This window comes from Mesocricetus auratus, unplaced genomic scaffold (genome assembly GCF_017639785.1).
Source record: "Mesocricetus auratus isolate SY011 unplaced genomic scaffold, BCM_Maur_2.0 Super-Scaffold_100008, whole genome shotgun sequence".
In the NCBI taxonomy this organism is placed as follows: domain Eukaryota; kingdom Metazoa; phylum Chordata; class Mammalia; order Rodentia; family Cricetidae; genus Mesocricetus; species Mesocricetus auratus.
This window is the reverse complement of record NW_024429192.1, coordinates 47,342,422-47,361,990: the sequence shown is the minus strand read 5'-3', so window position 1 is coordinate 47,361,990 and position 19,569 is coordinate 47,342,422. Positions and strand designations below refer to the sequence as shown.

At 45.7% G+C, this 19,569-nt stretch overlaps 1 protein-coding gene across 5 annotated transcripts in view; it reads right to left on the bottom strand.

The window, feature by feature from the left end:
- Positions 1–19,569, bottom strand: part of Boc (BOC cell adhesion associated, oncogene regulated) — a 69,907-nt gene that overhangs the window by 30,679 nt on the left and 19,659 nt on the right. For all 5 annotated transcript variants that reach the window (XM_040750779.1, XM_040750782.1, XM_040750780.1 and 2 more), the window contains 2 exons: positions 6,362–6,538; positions 5,488–5,766 (listed from right to left, as the gene is read on the bottom strand). In XM_040750779.1, the coding sequence (XP_040606713.1) occupies positions 5,488–5,766; positions 6,362–6,443 (361 nt within the window). In that variant the 5' untranslated portion in view covers positions 6,444–6,538. The remainder of the gene's footprint in view (positions 1–5,487; positions 5,767–6,361; positions 6,539–19,569) is intronic.

Sequence of the window (19,569 nt, the reverse complement as noted above, 5' to 3'; positions counted from 1 at the left end):
AGCTAAATTCAAAGGGGCTACATAATGAATCAAGGAAACAGAATTTGTTTTAGGAAGAGCATCCTAACAGTTGGAAATGAAAGAAGTTCTGGAGATTGATTGGCTAGCCTATGCACTTCCTTTTCTTTTAGTCTCTCTACCTCTCTGTTCCAGAAAAGGGTTTAAAGAGGCTAGTAAGTACAGCAGAAATGCAAAACAGAATTTATAGTAAAAATCAAGATATAATATATATGTATATATACTAAAAATAAAATATCAGCAAATTAAAATTTATAAACAAAAGCCTTAACAAAATTGTCAAATGTGTCCAACGCCACTCCCGCCCACATACAGGTACCAATCTAAGGAGACTGCATGAAGCTTCGGTCTTTATCCTCTGGGAGGGTGTGATGGGTATTCTTGGTTGTCAACTGGTCTACCTCCGGAATCGACTAAAACCAAATGTCTGGGCACACCTGTGAGGGTCTGCCTCTTAATTAAAGCAGTTGAAGTGGGAAGGCCCACTCTTATCCAGATCTTTGAGGTGGGAAGGTTCGCCTTTAATCTGGGTTCCACCTTCTGCGAGGCAGCCCATATAAAGGACACGGAAGAAGGAAGCTTGCTCTCTCTTTGCCTTCCTGTGCCCACTCTCCCTAGCAAGTCCCTTCACGGCATAAGAGCCTACTTCTTCAAGATTTTGACATATACCTGAAGACCAGCTGAGACATTCAGCCTCATGAACCACCGAATTCTTGGACATTCTTTTGGTGGACAGCCATTGTTGGACTAGCTGGACCACAACCTGTAGGCCATTCTAACAAATCCCCTTTCTATATATACAGAGATTCAGTCTACAAGTTCTGCTCCTCCAGAGAAGCCTCACAAACACAAAGGGACTGGGGCAATGAAGTCCCTGAGTCCTTGTCTTCAGGGGGACAGCTCCATCGGTTCTGAAATCCAGGACATTGTGAGGGCTCAATGGAGTTTATGGGCCATAAAGATTGAGAAATAATCAAAACTAGCTATTCTTTGCATTAAGATAAAGGTCCTAGCCAGGCAGTGGTGGTATATACTAATCCCAGCATTCAGGAGGCAGAGACAGGCTGATCTCTGGTCTACAGAGAGAGTTCTAGGACAGCCAGGGCTACGTAGAGAGACCCTGTCTAAGTAGATCTTAGAGACAGCTGCCTAAATAGATCCTTAGCTTTAATGTTGGCTTCTGAAGCCACAGCTAGGACTATTGAGTGGTCTGCTGGGACTTCACACTCACAGGCTCTAGAGAAAGCTACAGATCCCAGTTATCTGGGCTTCAACTTAAGACCTCTTGTTCTCTTGAACACTAAGTCCCAGATTACTAGAGGTAGAGGACAGAGAAGGGCCTTCGTGTCTCATGTCTGTTCTGTAAAGCCACCACGATTACCTGATGTGCTGTGTGCCGAGAGCCTCACAGGTGGAACTGGGGGCCATGAAGGGGCCTGGAGTTCCCTAGCTGCTGTCTGCTGCTGATTCTGGAGCAGAGGGGGAGAGTTTCTGGTTGAGCCACACACAGTTGTAACCACTTAGTAAAAAGTTGGTAGGAAGGAGCTCAAACAGCATTTCAAATATTGAGTTGGACCATGGGACCTGAAGTGAGACAGTAGCCATGGGAGAGTGTAACTAAAAAGCAGGGTCAGGTTAAACCACAAAGAAAATTCTCCACAAGGGCACAGTGGGAATGAATGAATGGTTCCTACCGACACAGCAAGGCAGGATTTTTACCAAAATCCAGAAGCTGGTACTACCTGGTTAGGAAGAAATTCATCTCCAGATACAACACAGGAGTATCAGAGTCCTGGGCAGGCAGGACAGTTGTCTAGGGGCCTTTTTATCCCCCAAATCCTCAAGTCAGATCTTCAGTTCTCTCGTGAAAAACTCCTAGTGATCTCTAGACTGAAGCCAGGAGATGGCGTGCTGCCAGGTAGGCCAAACAGCACTTCGCTTTGTGTGAAGATGAATGTATGAAGGAAGGTCTCAAAACAGGCCTTAAATGTTGAGTGTGGTGTTTACACATGTGTGCACTGGCACTCCCCTGCCCTGCCTTACTCTAAATGCGGAGGGTGCCATTGGCAATCCCATCTGTAGAGCAGTCTCCTTACACACCAGCCAATCAGCAAAACACAGTCCCGTTCTGTTCAGGAATGTGTTCTCAGAAACTTAATCTAACGGCCGGCCGAGTCTGGGCCAAACCTCCAGGTGGCATTAACCCAAAACCAGCACCCCTTTCTCTGGCCCCCACCAGCCTTCCTGCCAGCTTAGTGATGCCTCCCTGAAGCCTGGAAGGCTGCATCCCCACTCTCCCCCCAACTACATCCTCTGTAGGGTACCCACCCCCACCCGCTCAGCCCATCTTTCCCACTTCTCCTTTCCAGTCAGCCCAAACATTTCACTTTGGATACATGTCTGAATGACAAGCCAGCAGCTCTTGGCTTTCAAAGAGAGCAGCCCCACTCTCTTCCAACCACACAGACCTTCAAGCACCCAAGAAAGCAGGAGCCACGGTTTGTCTGGTTTTGTTTTAAACGAAGACTGTAAGTTGAACCTCCTTACACAGATACACTTTGAATCAAACAGAGAGGTCCAACCCAAACCACTTCTTCTCCAACTCCTCCTTCTCCAAACAGTAAGAGGCGCGGGCTGGCTCCTCAACCCGGATGGACAATTTTAGAGTGTCTTGAGCTTCTGAGGACACATGCTGACCATTTGCAGACAGAATCTCTCTTCTAGATGCCCCGTCAAGGCACAGATGTTGAAAGGCACATCTTATTGGTAATAATGAACAACTGGGAAAGAGTGAATTGCCCAGCCACAGGAAATACTTCCGTCCACTATAAAAGAATTTTACTGGAGGGAGGTTGCGTAAGTTAACTAAGTGCACAATGGAATATGTTAGAGCTATGGTTATGTGATATACACATATGCAGAAACTCATTGGTTGTCTAATTAGGAGCCGTGCCCTTTGCATTTTATTGTGTGCATTTTATACTCACTGAAGGAGAAAAGGTAAATCATCATGTGGCCAAAGGAAAATGCTTATTGTACAATGACAAAGGGGAAAGTTAACAATAGAATATTTATTATTCAACCATATTATAAAACCAAAATAAATATATGGATGTGGATAAAAACTGGACAAGTATATGCTAAGATGACAATCATGGCTGTGTGAAGATTGGCAGACTTAAGGGTTACATTGCTTTTTACTTATTCCAAACTTTCTATAGGGCAGTTCTAATTTTAAAATTAGTAACAGAGGAAGTGGGAAATGTCTGATGCCAAGAAGTGTGATTGTGATCTCAGCCACTCTTAATGTGATGAGATGACTCCCTACCTATCCCCACCTCTTCCTCTAAGCCTTCCAGCATCCCCCTACCCACTCTGAAGAAAGCGCCAGAGGAAAAAGCCTAGCTGCACTTTGCCCGGTGCTTAGCTTACTCCCAGACACCTGACACTCAGACTCAACAGTACTCTTTCTGCCAAGAAGGAGAGTGGGGTGGGGACAGATGTAGTTCAGTGTCAACCTGGCCCCTCAGGAAGACACTCTTTGCCCATCCCTGGTAGGAAAGGGCAAAACGTCTCAATATTTCCTATAAATTAGGGCACCGCCAGCAGCCCTGTTCCACTCTCCCACAGTGACATCCTGTTAGGAATCCAGGACCAGAGGCACAGAGAGCCTTTCTCCGTTGCTTGGGGAGCTTTACTCTTTTGTTCATCAGTTTCCCTATTCCTTGATACTCTTTCCAGGTCTCACGCGCAGTGATTTCACGTGACTTCAATAGACCCACACTGCAGAAGTTTTCTCCTCTGGACCTATGATGTGGGTCAGCTCACTTCCTAGAACCCCATTACCCATGAGGCCAACGGTGATGGTGTCAGGGAAGCCAGAAACAAGCTTGTCAGGGATAAGGGGACACTATTAAGTTATGAGAACATGAGTTTTAGAAATCTCAAAGATTATATCCAAATGCCTAATGACTTGACAGGTTTCACAGTTCCTACACTTCAGGTGGAAATGTCCTAGGTGGAAGAATTCTTTGTTCCCTGGCATAACAAGAATGAGCACTGAGGTTGTTCTTCTGACTTCAGGAACATATTTGATTAGACATTATCATGAAGGGCTCGTGAACAAGGACTGAAAAACAGATAGCAAATGCCCTGTGCGTAGGACATTGTACATCTAGTGGCAATCACATATAAAGGCAGTGTGTCACAATGTCCCCCCTCTCCACCATATGGCCTAACACAATGAGTTGAGTGGGGCACAAAGAGTGTCAACTAGCATTACCTGTCCTGGGTGAGGCTCCTCATCCAGATGTGACCCTTAAGTCACTTGACCCTTACTTTGTTTTATTGAATGCTCAAAATACATTCTCAAACTCGTGAAAATTATGTCTCACGCTCACAAGCATAAAACAATGTGAGCAGTCCTAAAGACCATGTGGCAGGAAGTGCTGAGTCCACCAGAAATGTGCATGCACGAGTGTGTGTGTGTCTGTGTGTGTGTGTGTGTGTGTGTGTGTGTTGGACAGGTGGGTGGTGGGTGGGTGGGAGGTTGGAAGCTACTTAGCCCTTGCCTTCCATATATTGGCCTGAGGACATACGTTCTTTTAAGGTAATAATAACAGACAAGCTGAATGCCTACAGACAACGATTTCAATCAACTACCTCACACTGAGAGTAGCAATATAAGATGAGCAAACCCCTAAAAAGAAAGAAAGAAAGACAAAGAGAAGAATGAGGACCGTGAGTGGGTGTCACTTCCTTCTTATTTCTCTTCTCTTTATCCATTTACTAAGCAGTTTCCTTTGCATTTGTTCAGGAATTTATATTTAGGGTCTGGTCAGATGGCTCAGCGGGTAAAAGCACCTACCATTGAGCCTGAACCTGTGTTCATTCCTCTAGGACCCTCATGGTGGAAGAAGATAACCAGCTCCCACAAGTTATCTTCTGGCCTGCGCCTGTACTCAGTGGCAACACACACACACACACACACACACACACACACACACACACACACACACACACACATACACACACACACACACTACTACTACTACTAATAATAATACATTTTAAATAATTTATCCCAGGCATTAGGAATATGCTGAGGCCATGTTTGGAGTGCACAGGCTCTCTCCATAGTCCTACAATAAAAACCCTGACTGAAACCACCGTGATGAAGGGGTATGATGTAAAACTGAGTGCTGCCCAGAGGACAGCTTGTCGTATCCTACTAAGACAACTGGCCAAGTCGAGAGGCGACACCAATTCTGAGTCCCTAGAACAGTTCACTCCCCGTAGATGCTCTACATATCACACTGCTCAGAGGGAAAACTTCTCCATGACACCACAGAACCCAAGACTGTTGAGTAGCCACCACTTGACTATGAAAAGTTTTAGCAGTTGTGGCCCCTTTAATACTATGGTTAAGAAAGAGTTGGAAAGGGAGGTGTGGCAAAGAAGTAGACTCACTGGCTAGTGTCACTGTGGCTGGCACACTGGCCACAGCTCCTGCGGGAATCCGAGCCACACATTGGTACCGTCCCACAGTGTGGTTGTTGAGCGCAGCAATGACGAGGGTCCCACGGGTGATGAGGACACCCAGAGCATCATCCGAGCCATTAAGCTCCTTCCCGTTGAAGCGCCAAGTTACATTCACCCATGGGGGCTCCACCACACAGCCCAGGATCACAGTTCCTCCTAGCTTCTGGACAGTGGACATGGGCTGGACAGTGACCTGGGGAACCTCACCTGGGAAAAGAGCATCAAGCAACAATGAGCAGAGTTCCCCGAGAAGCCGCTGCCACCACCACCTTTTGAGAAGCCACCTAGGATCCAGCACCCAGGCAGGCTGCTCTCTTGAATAAGCCAGCCATTCTTGCTCTTTTCCCACCGTTTCCAGAAAGTCCCCTTGTACTTGGCGGTATAAAGAGAAAAGGTCAGGCTCAGACCTTGACCGAATCCAGTGACACTGCTTCTGAGCCGGGCAATCCTGATCTTTCTGTAAACCGAGGCTACTAAAGCTTAACTCAACATTGTCGTGAGACTCACAGAGTATGCAAATGCCCTACTCTGGGCTCTTACAATAAATGCACACTATGGGCAGCTATTATTGGTACTCTTTTTCTATGAATAGATATCTTTGAAATTACTACAATGCAAAACTGTAACCGATACCGCATTGTCCTGATCACTTTTCACCTTGTGTTCTCAAGTATACGAGGGCCAGGAGCTCAGCAGAGATATAGTGCTCTCAGTACACTAAGCTGCTTCAGACTCCCATCTGACATTAAGGCCAAGCATTCTTCCAGGAGGGGCAGGCTGAGAACCTAAGGGAAACACTCACCCAAATCAGCAAGGCAGCTTGTGGCGGCCCAGAGGAGCCCAACCAGTGCAGCCATAGGGGACTTTCCTCTACACGTTGTCATCTTCCCACACAGTATGGTGTGTCACAGAGGGTTCCAGGCCAAAGTCCCATAAGCCACGTGTGACCCTTGTAGAGCTATGGCAGTCCTCTGTAACCCTGTTGCAAGAGAAATTGGGAGAATGGCCACGGTGAGAATATCTGGGGCTTGGCGCATCCCTCAATCCACCCTATCACACTTGCAAGCAGGGTTCAAAATGTCTGTGCTGCCGGAGGACCACAGAGGCTCTTCATGACATTTCTTATCTGAAGGATGTGTTTAATCAGGATCCCTCCTGTGACAAGAGGTAATGTCATCATGGAAACAAGAAAGGGTTTAATATAGATTTAAGCATGGACATTAGAATATTGCAGGAGAGATGATGAGTTGGGGAAAACGTTACACACTCAAGACATGAGTGTGAGTCTCTCAAGAGAGAAGAGTGTTCAAGCATATTACCAAGAGCCCTTTATACAATTTTTGATGTTACACTGTTCAAAGAGTTCCCTCCCTCCCTCCTTCCCTCCTTCCCTTCTTCCCTCCCTCCCTCCCTCCCTCCCTCCCTCCCTCCCTCCCTCCCTCCCTCCCTCCCTCCTTCCCTCCCTCCCTTACCAAGGCAAGATCTCTTGCTGACCCAGAGTTGTCCAGTTTGGTAAATCTAGTGAACCTAGACAGTCACTTTGCCCACAGGTGTGCCTTAGGTGGGTATTTCAGTCCTTCATACCCAACCCTGCCCCAGCTTCTTGCCCTGTGCTTAGGATCTGCCTAGAAACCTTGCTTTCCTGAGGCCCTTTGACTCTGGGTATGGGCCACATAGGCTCCACCCAATGTGTAACCTCTACACACACCTTTGGCCCCAACCCACAATGAGGGAGGCTCATGGCGTGTCCCAAGGTAGAGTTCTTGCCCATTGGTGTTCACTGCCACCCTTTGCCAGGGTCCTCCAAACTCTCTCAATAGTCCTAGGGCACACAGGGACATTTTCTGTTTGACAGGAAAGTCTGAAGGAAGGTTTGAAAGGTTCCTCTTCTGACATCCTCAATAATTTCCCACCATGTAGAAAATGGTCCTGTTTTCATAATCTAATAAATCAAAGGGCTCCATAAAGTGAAACTCATGGGGCGTGTAAAGCTCATACACTGGATGCCGTGATGCTGGAGATAGCAGGAGGGTGAGAGAGTGCCTGCCCGCTGCTATTCCAGAGACCAGCCAAGCTCTACACAAGTCTAGTTCTCTCACCAGCACACCAGCCCCAAGAGGTGGGGGGCCATTGTCTCTACTTCACAGGTGAAGAAATGGAACATCAGAAACATAATTATTCACCGTTGTAAAACTGGACGCCATGGCTAAAAGCCACGGGCTGCCTCCAGGGCCCTAGTCTTTGCCCACCTTTCTTATCAGGGATATGTACCCATTGGTTTTGGTTTTGTTGTTGTTGTTGTTGTTGTTGTTTGTTCGTTTTTTAACAGAGTTGGAATAAGTACATGGCCAGTCAGTGATTGTTATAGGAAACATCTTGCCAAAAATTATTACTTTCTGGGTCCTTTCAAATTTCCAGATCATTGCTTTTTCAGTTCTCAATCGACTTTTTCCCCAATGAGATGATGTGTTAAAGTAGAACCGTGCCTGAGTTCCTAGTTCCAGGATTTCTTTTTGTAAGGGAACTAGCTCATTCACGACATGCCCCAGTTTCTCGATCCCCTTAAGGACACTGGCAGCAACTTTCTTCCCAGCCCAGGAAAGACAGACGGGGGAGGGAGCGGGGAAAGGGAGAAGGGAGAGGGAATGTGAGCATGAGGCAATAAATAGCCAAGAGGGAGCAAGCAGACCAAGTAGGCCAAGGGCTGTTTCTCATCTAGGCGTGCACACGGTGCACACGGAGGTGTTTGAGTTGTAAAATGGACGAAGGTTTTACTGAGGAAACTCAGCCCAAGCCCCCCACTGCTTTAGGAGGACAGGCCAAACAGATCCCATCACTTCTGCACCCTTGGTGATTTACACAGTTCAAAATGGAAACAGCCCTCACTACTGCAGCCAGCCACCCTCCTGGTTCTTTTTTTTTTTTTTTTTTTTTTTTAGGAAAAAAGGAGAAAAGAAAAGAACATGGTAATGGAGTGCGAGGGGAGATAGAGGGGAAGCATGAATTAGCTGACCTCGCGGAGGAATTCTGAGCTCATTTTGTAATCATAGAATTATGAGGAGGGCAACAACAAAGAGGTTTGTGGAACTGAAGTGTTTTGTTTTTTTATTGTTTGTTTTTTGTTTTTTTTTTTCAGGCTGGCTAGGGAAACTGAGTATCAAGTTACTCTTTTTTGAGACAGGGTCTCACACTGCAGCTCAAGTTGGCCTGGAGCTTACTATGCAGCTCAGGCTGGTCTTGAACTTAAAGCAGCCACTCTGCCTTGACTTCTCCATACTTTACAGGGTTTTATTGGTATGAGCCACCATATCTGGCTTAGATACATTTTACTTTGTCTTTTAATTTTCTTTTTAATTCGTAGAGCTAGGTATTGAATCCAGGGTCTTGGCACATGACAGGCATGATCTTTACCATGGAACTATAGCCCCTAAATTCTTCACTTTTGTCTGTTTGGTTTGGAAGGTACTGGGGACGGAGCCCAGAACCTCACATATTGTGTATTGTGGGTATTCACTGACACTTCCTATACTAAGGTACCTACTATGCTTGATCACATAACAATTCCAAAGGTATGGGTATTAATGAATCTTATTTAAAACGCATATGCACACACATATATATATCTATTATATATGGTAGGAATATATAATGGATATATATATAATATATATATATATGGGTTGCGATGGAAAACCTAACTGCAGTGTGACTTTGCCTCATTGTGAAATACGTGAGATATTTTCAATGTTGGAGGAAGACACCAGCAAGGCCTGTTATTTTTCTTGGCAATATAAAAATATGTCTGGATCCACCTATTTTCTTACTCATTTTCTCAGAAAAAGAAGACATTTTTAAAATACCTAAAGCAGACAAACAGGAAAATGAATTCTTGCCATGAATTCCCGTCCGCGAGGACTAGTAACTCGCCATTATAAAGGATGATCTCCACATAAAAGTTTGTCTGAGCAGCTTCACTCCTTACACTCAAATTTCCTACTGAAATAATTAACTCCCGGCAGCCATTGCTGATGCTGCCCAAAAGCAACAGCAAAACACATTTCTGGGGTTGAGAAATGCATGAGAAATTGTGGCCTTGAAATATTTATTTATCTTTTTTTTTTGAGAAAATTACAAACATCAGAGAGTCTATGATCAGGAGGCAGCGGGTCCCACTACTTCTCATGAGGCTGGCTGAGCACATGGAAGAGAGTGAACCTCCACGGGGGCCTCTCTCTCCCTCTTTGTACCTCACCTGCTCAGAGGCAGGTCCTCGGCAGGGCCTGTGCCTGCACCGATGACAGGAGAGGGCAGTCAAGCAGACCACATGAGACTCCTTAGGAACAAAGTGACGGGCAAGAAGGAGAGCTGACAGAGTCTTTTGTTTTGCTGGCTGAGAAAGGCTAGACAATTAAGTACATCTGCCAAGGTACATGTTTTGACAGGCTCCCCATTTTATAGAGTAAGATTCCCCATTCCTAGTGGTCTGTGAAAGCAGAGCTAAACTTTGTTCACCCCTTAGTGGAGACAAGAAGTTAAGTGGGTACAAGTGTTGGTAGCCCCAGGTCTCAAAAGAGTAGAACCCCTATACAAAAGATCACGCTACAGGAGGCATTAGGAAATCACAAACATTCATTTCTTGGAGGGATGAAATGCAAATTGAGAGAGATTTAGGAGAGGGAATATCCAAAAAACTACCAAAACACCACATACACACCCTTGAAAATATATAGTAAAAAAGTTTATTTTTACTTAAAATGTTGTGTTTTACCCACAGACCTAATTAAAAGGAAACTTTTTTTAAATTGGAAGGGCCTCAAGAAAAATGCAGTATGGCTTAGAATAACATCTCGTGTGTTTCCAGGCAACTGAATCTCCCAGTTAATTAAGCCAGGAGACTGGAGCTACAAGTCGTTTCAGAATCACAACCCAGTGCTCATCTCTCAGTACCCAGCATCATCCCCTGCAGGGTTCAGAACTGTTTATAACTGTTTCAGCATCTGGTTCCTTATGCATAAAGATAATATTGCCTGTGTTGCCATCTGCCGCAGTGATGTGTGTGTGTGTGTGTGTGTGTGTGTGTGTGTGTGTGTGTGTGTGTGGTGCTTGCATAGTTGATGTATTACTTCTTAGTGTGTGTGTTCATGTGTGTACGTAGGCCTGAGACGGAGAACAGGTGTCTTTCCCTGATCACTTTCCATCTTTTCTGTTTTTAAACAAGGTCTCTCAATGGGCAAGATACTCTCCAAATTCCCTAGACTGATTGGTCGACGAGCTCTGGGGATCCACCTGTGTCTCATCAGTGTTAGAGTTACAGGAGGGTACCAACCTACCCCCAGTCCAGAATACATGGGTTCTGGAGATCTGGACTCAGGACTTCATGTGTGTGGCAGGCACATTACAGATGGAGCTTTCTCTCTAGACCCATGGCAACTTTCATCATTCTTATCACAAACATACTAAATGCATAATAACCTCTTAAAGTTTACTACACAAGCCCTCTATGATAAAAATTATAAGATACAGTTGTGCTACCCCAAACAACAGGTGACAACTGGCCATCTGTCAAGTTGTGCAATCTGGCTAATATAACAACGGAACTAGGTGTTACGTTTGCTTTAAGTGATCATACAGGGCTAGTGACTACATTTGTCAGAGGTTCTAGATTAATACCTGAAACATCTACCTAGAGCTCTCCAGTCCCTCCCTCCTTTTTTTCCTCCCACCCTCCCTTCATTTCATTTCCCTCTTATGTGTTGATGGGGGTTGCATGTGCATTCGTGTTCATACATATGTAGAAGCCAGAGAACAATCTTGGGTGTTGTTCTTCAAATGCCATTCATTTTTTTAGGCAGAGTCTCTCACTGACCTGAAAATCCTAAATAAGCTAGTCTGGCTAACCAGCAGCCCCAGAGATCCATCTGTCTTCTACTCTGTGTGGATGTGCACCATTACTCTCAACTTTTTTTAGAATGTGGGTCCTGGGGTTCAAACCCGGGTCCTTCTTGTGTCTTACAAGTAATTTACTAAGCTATTTCTCTAGCACCTCTTCCTCCCTCCTTCCCTCCCTCCCTGTCTCTGTCTCTCTCTCTTGTGTAGATCAGGCTAGCCTTGAACTTGAGATCCTCATACCTCAGCTTCCCTAGGACTGGGGTTATAAGCATGTCTACTATGCCTAACTCCATTCTGTTGCCAAATAGGGGATGATTATGATGGTCAGATGTTCTCAAATAATGTGCCAGGTGTTAGCCAGCTTCTAATATATTTGTCCTTTAGTCTTTATCCAGATTTTATGTGTGAACCTATTAAAATCTACATGTATTATTATACATACTGAGGGAAAATGTTGCTGTAATCTACCTCATATAGACAGTATAGAGACATTGTTAACTGTAACACGTGGTTTCATTTCTTAGGAACTTATAGTCAAATTTGGGATATAAATTTACTAGAACCCAGCAAATACACTTGAGCTCTTCTCCATTTCCCAGGCTCCTCCGAAGCTAATTGAAGGTCATGTGACTAGTGATGGTCAGTAAAATGAGTAGATCATGATGTTACTTCTGGACTAGGCCAGTCATGGGATAGAGAGCCAGGTCTGCCTCTTCTGGTGTGGTGACCGTAAGTTACATATTTCAGGGCCCACAGATGGGAGAAAGCAGCTCAAGGTATACTATTGGAAGAAATAAACCTTCTTGCTCCTAACCATTCAAATTCTGGAGTTTGTCTCATGGGCTAACCTCAGCCTTCTTTATCCTAAAAGCTTGGCTGGTGATGGAGTCAGTCACAAATAGAAGACAGTTAATGAGAGTGTTTTCAGGGAAAACTTGCTGAATGAGCCCGTGATGGGTGTCCATGTCAGGAAGAAGAGGACATCTCCATTAGAAGTCAAAGCTGAGCGGTGGGAAAGCAGCCCTCTGTGCAAAGGCTGCCGTGTCAAGCAATCAGTCACCGAAAAGACTTTTCTGGAATGGTGGTCTCCCACCATTTCCTAATTTATTCCCTTACAATACTATGGACAAGTATCCCTAATACATGTCTCATTCACCAGTTAAATACATATAGGAAAGAACTTTAAAAAAAAGTAAGTCTAATCATATTTGAATGACTCCTTAATCCTGATCGTTTTATAATCATTAGCTAGTAACTTATGACACAGGCTTGTTTGGGAGTAGGATCACTGCTGTAATCTCTTTCAAACAGCCTGCTTGAATGCTAATTATTTTGTTGACTTCTCATCGGATGTGATTGCCTTACCAAAGCTTTTACCTCCTCCCGTGGCCACCCGAAAGGTCAGCCCCAATGTTTTCTGTTTGCATGCACTTAGATGATCAGCCCTCTCTTCAAACCAGTTTCTGTGCAGCCATCTCCTTAAGCCCCTCCCTCACCCTTTTGTGAGAATTAATTTAATTAAAACTAAATAATATAATCTGAAAATCCACTTACGGGAGAACAAGAAAGCAGAGGAGAGAATGAGTGAGTGGTTAGGGTCCCCACTGATAGACCCTCTTCACCAAACAGATAGATCTTGGATACTGCCCAGACTTGTGAGTCTCACTGTCAGTTCCTGGATTAAATATTAGTGGCTGACTTATGCCCTACTTCTCTGGTAGATGGAAATAAATGCTGGGTGAGTTGCTACTTTCAGGACCACAGTGGGATCACTCAGATTCACCTTTATACACCATTTTGGTGACGAAGAATAAAAAGTGACAGATGGGACACCGAGAAATGAACACAAAGACAGGGAATTCATAACCTGTGACATTTGGGGCAGAGCAGTGTGCCTGGGCTCCATGTTCTGAATCCACTATAACTAGCTAATAAAGTTTGTTTGCCCCCTCAGGCAGGTGGAAAACCCTCACCTTCAAGGCAAAGGCACCTGGAACCGGTCTGGAGAGAATTCCCAGGGAGAAGACCCTCAGCCGTCCTAGTGAAGGACAAGACTCCCTTTGGACTAAATAGTTCCCACCTCCGGCAGAGGAGGAAGACATCAGGGAGTCTCACTTCTCTGTGACTTGTACCTCTTACCAAAGATGGCTGAGTTTCTATAAAGAGATTGAGTGTGTGTGTGTGTGTGTGTGTACGGACAGACCGACAGACACGAGAAAAGGAAAAATCACCTTTTTTTCTTCCACACTCCCATCTCAATCCCCTCACGCTTATTCCATATAAATTCAATTTGACAACCCTGCTAATTGGATAAGAACTCCTACGCTCCTAGGAGGCTGTTCCCTTTTCTTTTCTTTTCTTTTACTTTTTCTTTCTCTCTTTTTGTTTTTGGAGGGCTCAAAACAGGGTGATTGTGCTGTTCTTTAACACGAATTCCATCTGCTTTATTTCTCTCTCTCCATTCAGTGTTCCTTCTGAATATGTATGAAGCCTTCCCTCCAGCCTCACTCCCTACAACCCTACCTCCACCCTCTACCTCTCTCCCCTCTCCCCACACGGCTCCAGCCTCCTCCCCTTCTCTAGAACGGAACAAAAACCTTCCAACGCCCCCCCCACCCTCCTTGCTTTAGATAAACACAGGCAGTGTCAAGTGTGAGGAGAAGGGGGAGGAGGGAGGGGGTTCAACTGCCAGTCAAGCCCCTGGCCTTCCATGCGGCCTGGGGGCCTACCCTAATCTGCTGCATGCTTGCCATATGGGGGCTGTGTTGCCCCGGGAGACACTAACAGGCAGAACGGAGCTTAATAGAGTCCATATTCATTGTGATGCAGTGAGGTATCCCAAGGCACCACTGCCCCTTCGCTGCTTTCATTCTCCCGTTTCTCACTTTCTCTCTGGTTTTCTTCCCGTTTTCTTCTTTTCTTCCTTTCAAAAGGGGCTGGTCCCCAGAGAGCTCTAATCTGAAGGGTCCTGGGCTTCTGGAAACACTGGACCTAAGGAGGTTGGGAGTGAGCTAGAGGGTGGAGGGGAGGGCAGCTGAGAGGTACGTCATGGAGCACATGTTGCATACCCTGAGACTGCACACCTGACTGTCAGGATGGATGGGTAGGTGGGCAGAATTTCATATTTATTCATTTTTGACACCAATGCCTAATGTAATCCCATTATTCCCTTCTCCTGGCCAGCCCAATCCCTTCTAATATACTCATTAAAACCAATGGCACCACTTCTCCAGGGTGCCAGGTCTGTGACCAATTCCAAGCTCTTCATGGTTCCCTTGAAATGTTTAGGTATGGAAGGGTCAGTGGCCCCATTTAATAATGTTGCTTAACAATATATCCAAAATATTATCATTTCAACAAATGATGCTTATTCGGGCTGACAAGTGGCCACTGCATTGGACTGGTCCTGGTTCTCTCTTCTCATCAACTTTTTTTCAAGCTAGCATTTCCTTATATAATCAGGGCTGGTTTCAACCCAGTGGTCCTCCTGCCTCAGCCTCCTGAGTGCTGAGGTTACAAGTATGAGCTACCACCAGTCTGCACTGTCTTCTCCCTACCTTCCTTCTAGGATACCTAGCTCACCCAAACAGGTACAGATTGCGGTAACAGCCCAGCAAAGTGGTGCACTCCTTTAATGCCAGCACTATGATGGCAGAGGCAGACTGATTTCTGTGAGTTGGAGGCTAGCCTCGGCTATAGAGTGAGTTCTAGGACAGCCAGAGCTACTAAGTAAGATCCTGTCTCAAAACAAAACAAGATCATAGTAACAGGGCGGTTACTGTTTTGGTATTTTCTAACGCTCAGACCTAGGTCCCTTTGACACTCCACAATATCTTGTGAGGTCAGTGTGTGATCAGCCCCTTGAGGATTTATGGGTGGTCATTAAATATCTTATCCATGATCACAAGGTAAACCTCAGGGTCAGGGTTGAACCCTTGGTTCTTTTCAGTCTTCTGCGGCTTCATGTAAGAAGTTCAGGCATAATAATTCAGATGACTCTGGTGTGAATTTAGCAATTAATATCATAATTATAAGGATCAAGTAGCCACATGAAGATAATTATTTCTAAGAGGAGAAAATAGCGCAGATCCTATTTGGTAAAAGGAAAGTGAGTAGCATCTGTGTAAGGCCCATAGGAAAAAAATCAGGTGACTTGGATACAAAGAATTATAAGTGATGTTTTAACCTTTTGAGTTCAGTTTCAAAAAGATTTTAGAAGAGAAAGAAGGAGGAAATCGGTGAACACACCCACTTTGATATTTCCCGAGCTGAGAATGAGTAGGTGACGTTCCAAGGCTGCGGACAGCCTCCCTACCAGGTTCTTTACATTTGGCCTGAAGTCGGCCTTTCTGTGACTTCCTCCCATTTGCTCTAATCTCAGAAAACTGCATTTTTACCTTCTGATCCTTCCTTTTCACTTCATCCCAGAGGAACGACTCACCCTCAAGTGCTCTTCCTTCCCCTAAATAAGGCCTCCTACGACTGTCCCTCATTCTATCTCCTGGAAACGCTTTGTGCACCTCTTACCCCGGCGGTTTTTAAGCTTTGATGGGTGTGTGTCGGTAGCCCTTGACATAGACCACAAACTCCTCAAGGCCAGGGTGTGTCAAATGCATCTTAGTATTCCTTAACACTTCCCACGCCATCCTCATTTGCTGAGTGGAATGGCTAGTTCCAGTTAGGAGTCTGAGGTGGAGGAGAAGGAACATTGAAAGAGATTCAGGGACTTGGTTTTTTTTTTTAAGAAGAAACATCAAAAGGTCCCAGCCAGTGTGGCCACAACTGAGTGCTGGGGAGGCTGTGTGCTCCATGAGAATAAGGCTGCACGCTGGCACGCAAGCAGATTGTCCTGTGGTTGTACCCCTCAAGGAGCTTCTTTTACTGCCCTTTGCATCTCTTCTCCTTGGAAGCTTTAGGCTTGCTGCAGGACTGGGCACAGTCTGGCCTGGGATGGTACCTACCTATGCTACTTAAGTGTGCCCTTAGCTTCAGGCTGTTAAGAGGCTTGCAGGGAGCTAAGACGTTGAGTCAGAGAGAGAAAGACAGGCCCGGGCCTGAGGAGTTCAAGAAAAGAGCATGGGGAGGGGAGGAAAGATGAAAACTGAGACGTGGGAAAGTCAGCTAAATACATTGAGCTCTTAGGGTGTACTTAGCCTAGTGCTGGGTTCTTCATAACCACGATCACTTTCATCCTCACCACTCAGGAAAGTTCCTGTCCCCAGTGGACGCCTTAGCCAAACCCGTCATGACAGTTTATGGCATAAGGACCTTAGAGCTCATCTTAAATCTGTACTGTAGACAAAAGCTTCTCTACTGGTGACAATGTTGGAACTCAGGGTCAACACTAAAGAATATTCCACCCGAGGTTCAGGTATGGGCATTACTGTTTCTACCCTTGAAGTGCCCTATAAGATAACCTTAGGCTATTTAATCTCTTTGAGCCTTGCATTACTCTCTGTGAGAATCAGACCGAGGACTTTGATGAGCTACTAATGTGCATTAATGGGATAACATGCACAAAGCAGCCTGGCACGGCAGTCACACAGTCAATTTGGAGAGCAGGGGTCATGAACTTTCTGCTGAAATCAGTCACTGGAGATCTGATTTCATGCAGTGGCATTGCCACCTGGTGGGCTTTCCAACTAATGCCATTTCAGACCAAAGACATGTTGCATTTTTCACAACTCCAGACACATAAAAACGTGCGACTTTTGCTCGTTGCTTGCAGGCTGTGTACAGTTGTGCAGTGGATGACATTGTTGCTCTTCGCACATGCAGCTGAAGGTCAAGGAGTGAATGGTGTGGAAAGAGCAATGCATTCTGCATGACTTACAGAACCTCACAAAAGCCCTACTTTGTCTCTTGTGCGTGTGTGCGTGCGTGCGTGTATGTGTGCCTGTCTGTAGAGGGAAGGAATCCTTGGACAAGTCCTCATTAGTTTCTAATGCTCAGTTTCCACCCAGACCTCGTCAACATTTACTATAACATATGCTAGTATCCTTCCCCCTCCCGCATATACCCCTGCTGCACACTCTTGATGATGATAATGGCATTAATGATCATAATTTCTCCATAAAGTGTCTCTATTTGTTAGGGGATGGAGAAGATATCCCCACCTAACAGTAGGCCACTTGGCACCCGAAATTCTGAGGCGGTGTTTACAGAGGGGAAAACATAACTGGAGCTTCTCTGCAGTACCTGTTCAGATCCAGAAAGGATCTTGCTTCTGACATCACTTAGTGAATGTACACAGCACAGGGAAAGGCGCACTGACACAGAGGAAAACACCTGGTACTTCCCATCTGTGTGTTTCCAAATACCGGTGGTGGCCAGGACTATCCTCCACAACGCGTCACTCAGTCAGTTCAAACACTGTTATCCTTGGAGAGGAAACAGGCACATGACATGAACTTCAAAATTTCCAACGCTTAGAGTGGACAAAACAACAAAGGAAAGGCTACTATTTTATAGCCTGGATAGATAGCTTTTAAAAATAAAAGGTGAAAGAAAACCCTTCCTGGACCTGCACTTAGAGCAGACTTCAAAATCTTAAAGTCCCATCTCCCAGGGAAAAGGAATGAATGTGTGATCACAAACCCTACTGTTACACACAGGCTCTGAGCAAGTCCAATACAGTTTCCACTTGCAACAGCCCAAGGAAATTGCAGAGGCCCTGAACACAGGGTGCTGTTATCCCAGGGAATTCTCCTAGCAACGTGCTAGTGCTCAGCCACACACGGGACCTCAAGGAGCGTGCTTCCTCCAAACCATGCAGAAGTCCAGCAGGACTTGCTCGCTGAGTAGAGCAAGAAAAGCAAGAGCAGCCTGTTTACTGATCACAGTGAGAAGATCGATCCACCGCTGGCACCCATGAGCTGCTCCTGTTGAGGACTGTAGGGCCCTGGGGTGGGTCCCAGGCATGACTGAGTGCAGTCCAGCCAACCTGCAGGAAGCTGCATGCACAGTCTAGAGGCCTGAGGGGGATATGGAGGAAAACAAGGCAAGCCTGTGCTCTTGCATATTTTGGTTATGCCCAAATTAAAATGCAGCACGGATGGCCTCAAGAAAGATGAGTCACAAGGTAAACTGGATTTCACTAATCGCTAAATGCAGGCAGCAAGCAGGAGCAGCAAAGGCATCAGAAGAATGGTGGAAGTAATATGAATATATGTTATTGTCTGTGCATGTTTGCGTATGTGTGTTCGGGTATGCACTCATGCGCCACCAAGCTTGGAAAGTCAGCCCTCAAATACAGCCGCTTTCATAAATCCCCAAAGAAACCTTCCTTCTACCAGCCATATTCATCCCTTACCCAGTTCCAGGAGAGTCAGAGTCTGACAGTCCCAGGACAAAGGCTGGGACGGAACAGAAGGCAGTGTGGCGATCTCTCCTGGGTCTCATCTTTACCACATACACAACTTGCTTTCCTCCTTGACACATAGTAAGCAGGTGCTCAGCCAGTGTCTGCTAAGCTGTGCAAGCCTCACATCCCAGGTGCTCCCATAGTCTACAAAGTTCAATCTGGTGAACTCCCAACAGAGGGCTCCCACTGCAAAAGCAGAAATGGAACAGGACGAGGGGAATTCCTACTGCTATCTCCCCCAGGGATTTGGTTCCTGAGTTCCAGATCGCTGTAGCCCTTTTCCAGTGGGGAGGCCTCCCCCTGTTCCCTGCAAGCTTAGAGTGGATGGAGTGGGCGCATGAGGAAGGAAGTGAGGAGGAGAACGAAAGGGCTTGAGGAAGCTCGTTTTCATTTGATAGGCATGCTAGGTATTCCCCAGCCAGTGGTTAGGCTCCTGGCTCTTCTTTTCTGTGGAACTCTTCACACAATTAATTCTTTATGTTCTCCTGTTTGCTAGAGCAAAGGCTCAACAGTGGTGATGCTCTTATCCACACCCTCATCTGTAGTCATGATATGTTTCTAGGTATTTAGAAAGCCCCCTGTTGAACCAGCCAATAATGACTTAAGATGAAGGTTATGGCTGGAGAGAACTGTAGTCATTAGAAACATGCAGAGGACTTGGGGAGATTGGGAGATTGAAAAGCTGTGGACTTGGTGTTGGTCAGGCAATGGAGTCAGCACACTGTGGCTTGCAGCCATTCCCTAGGCCCTGTCCTCAC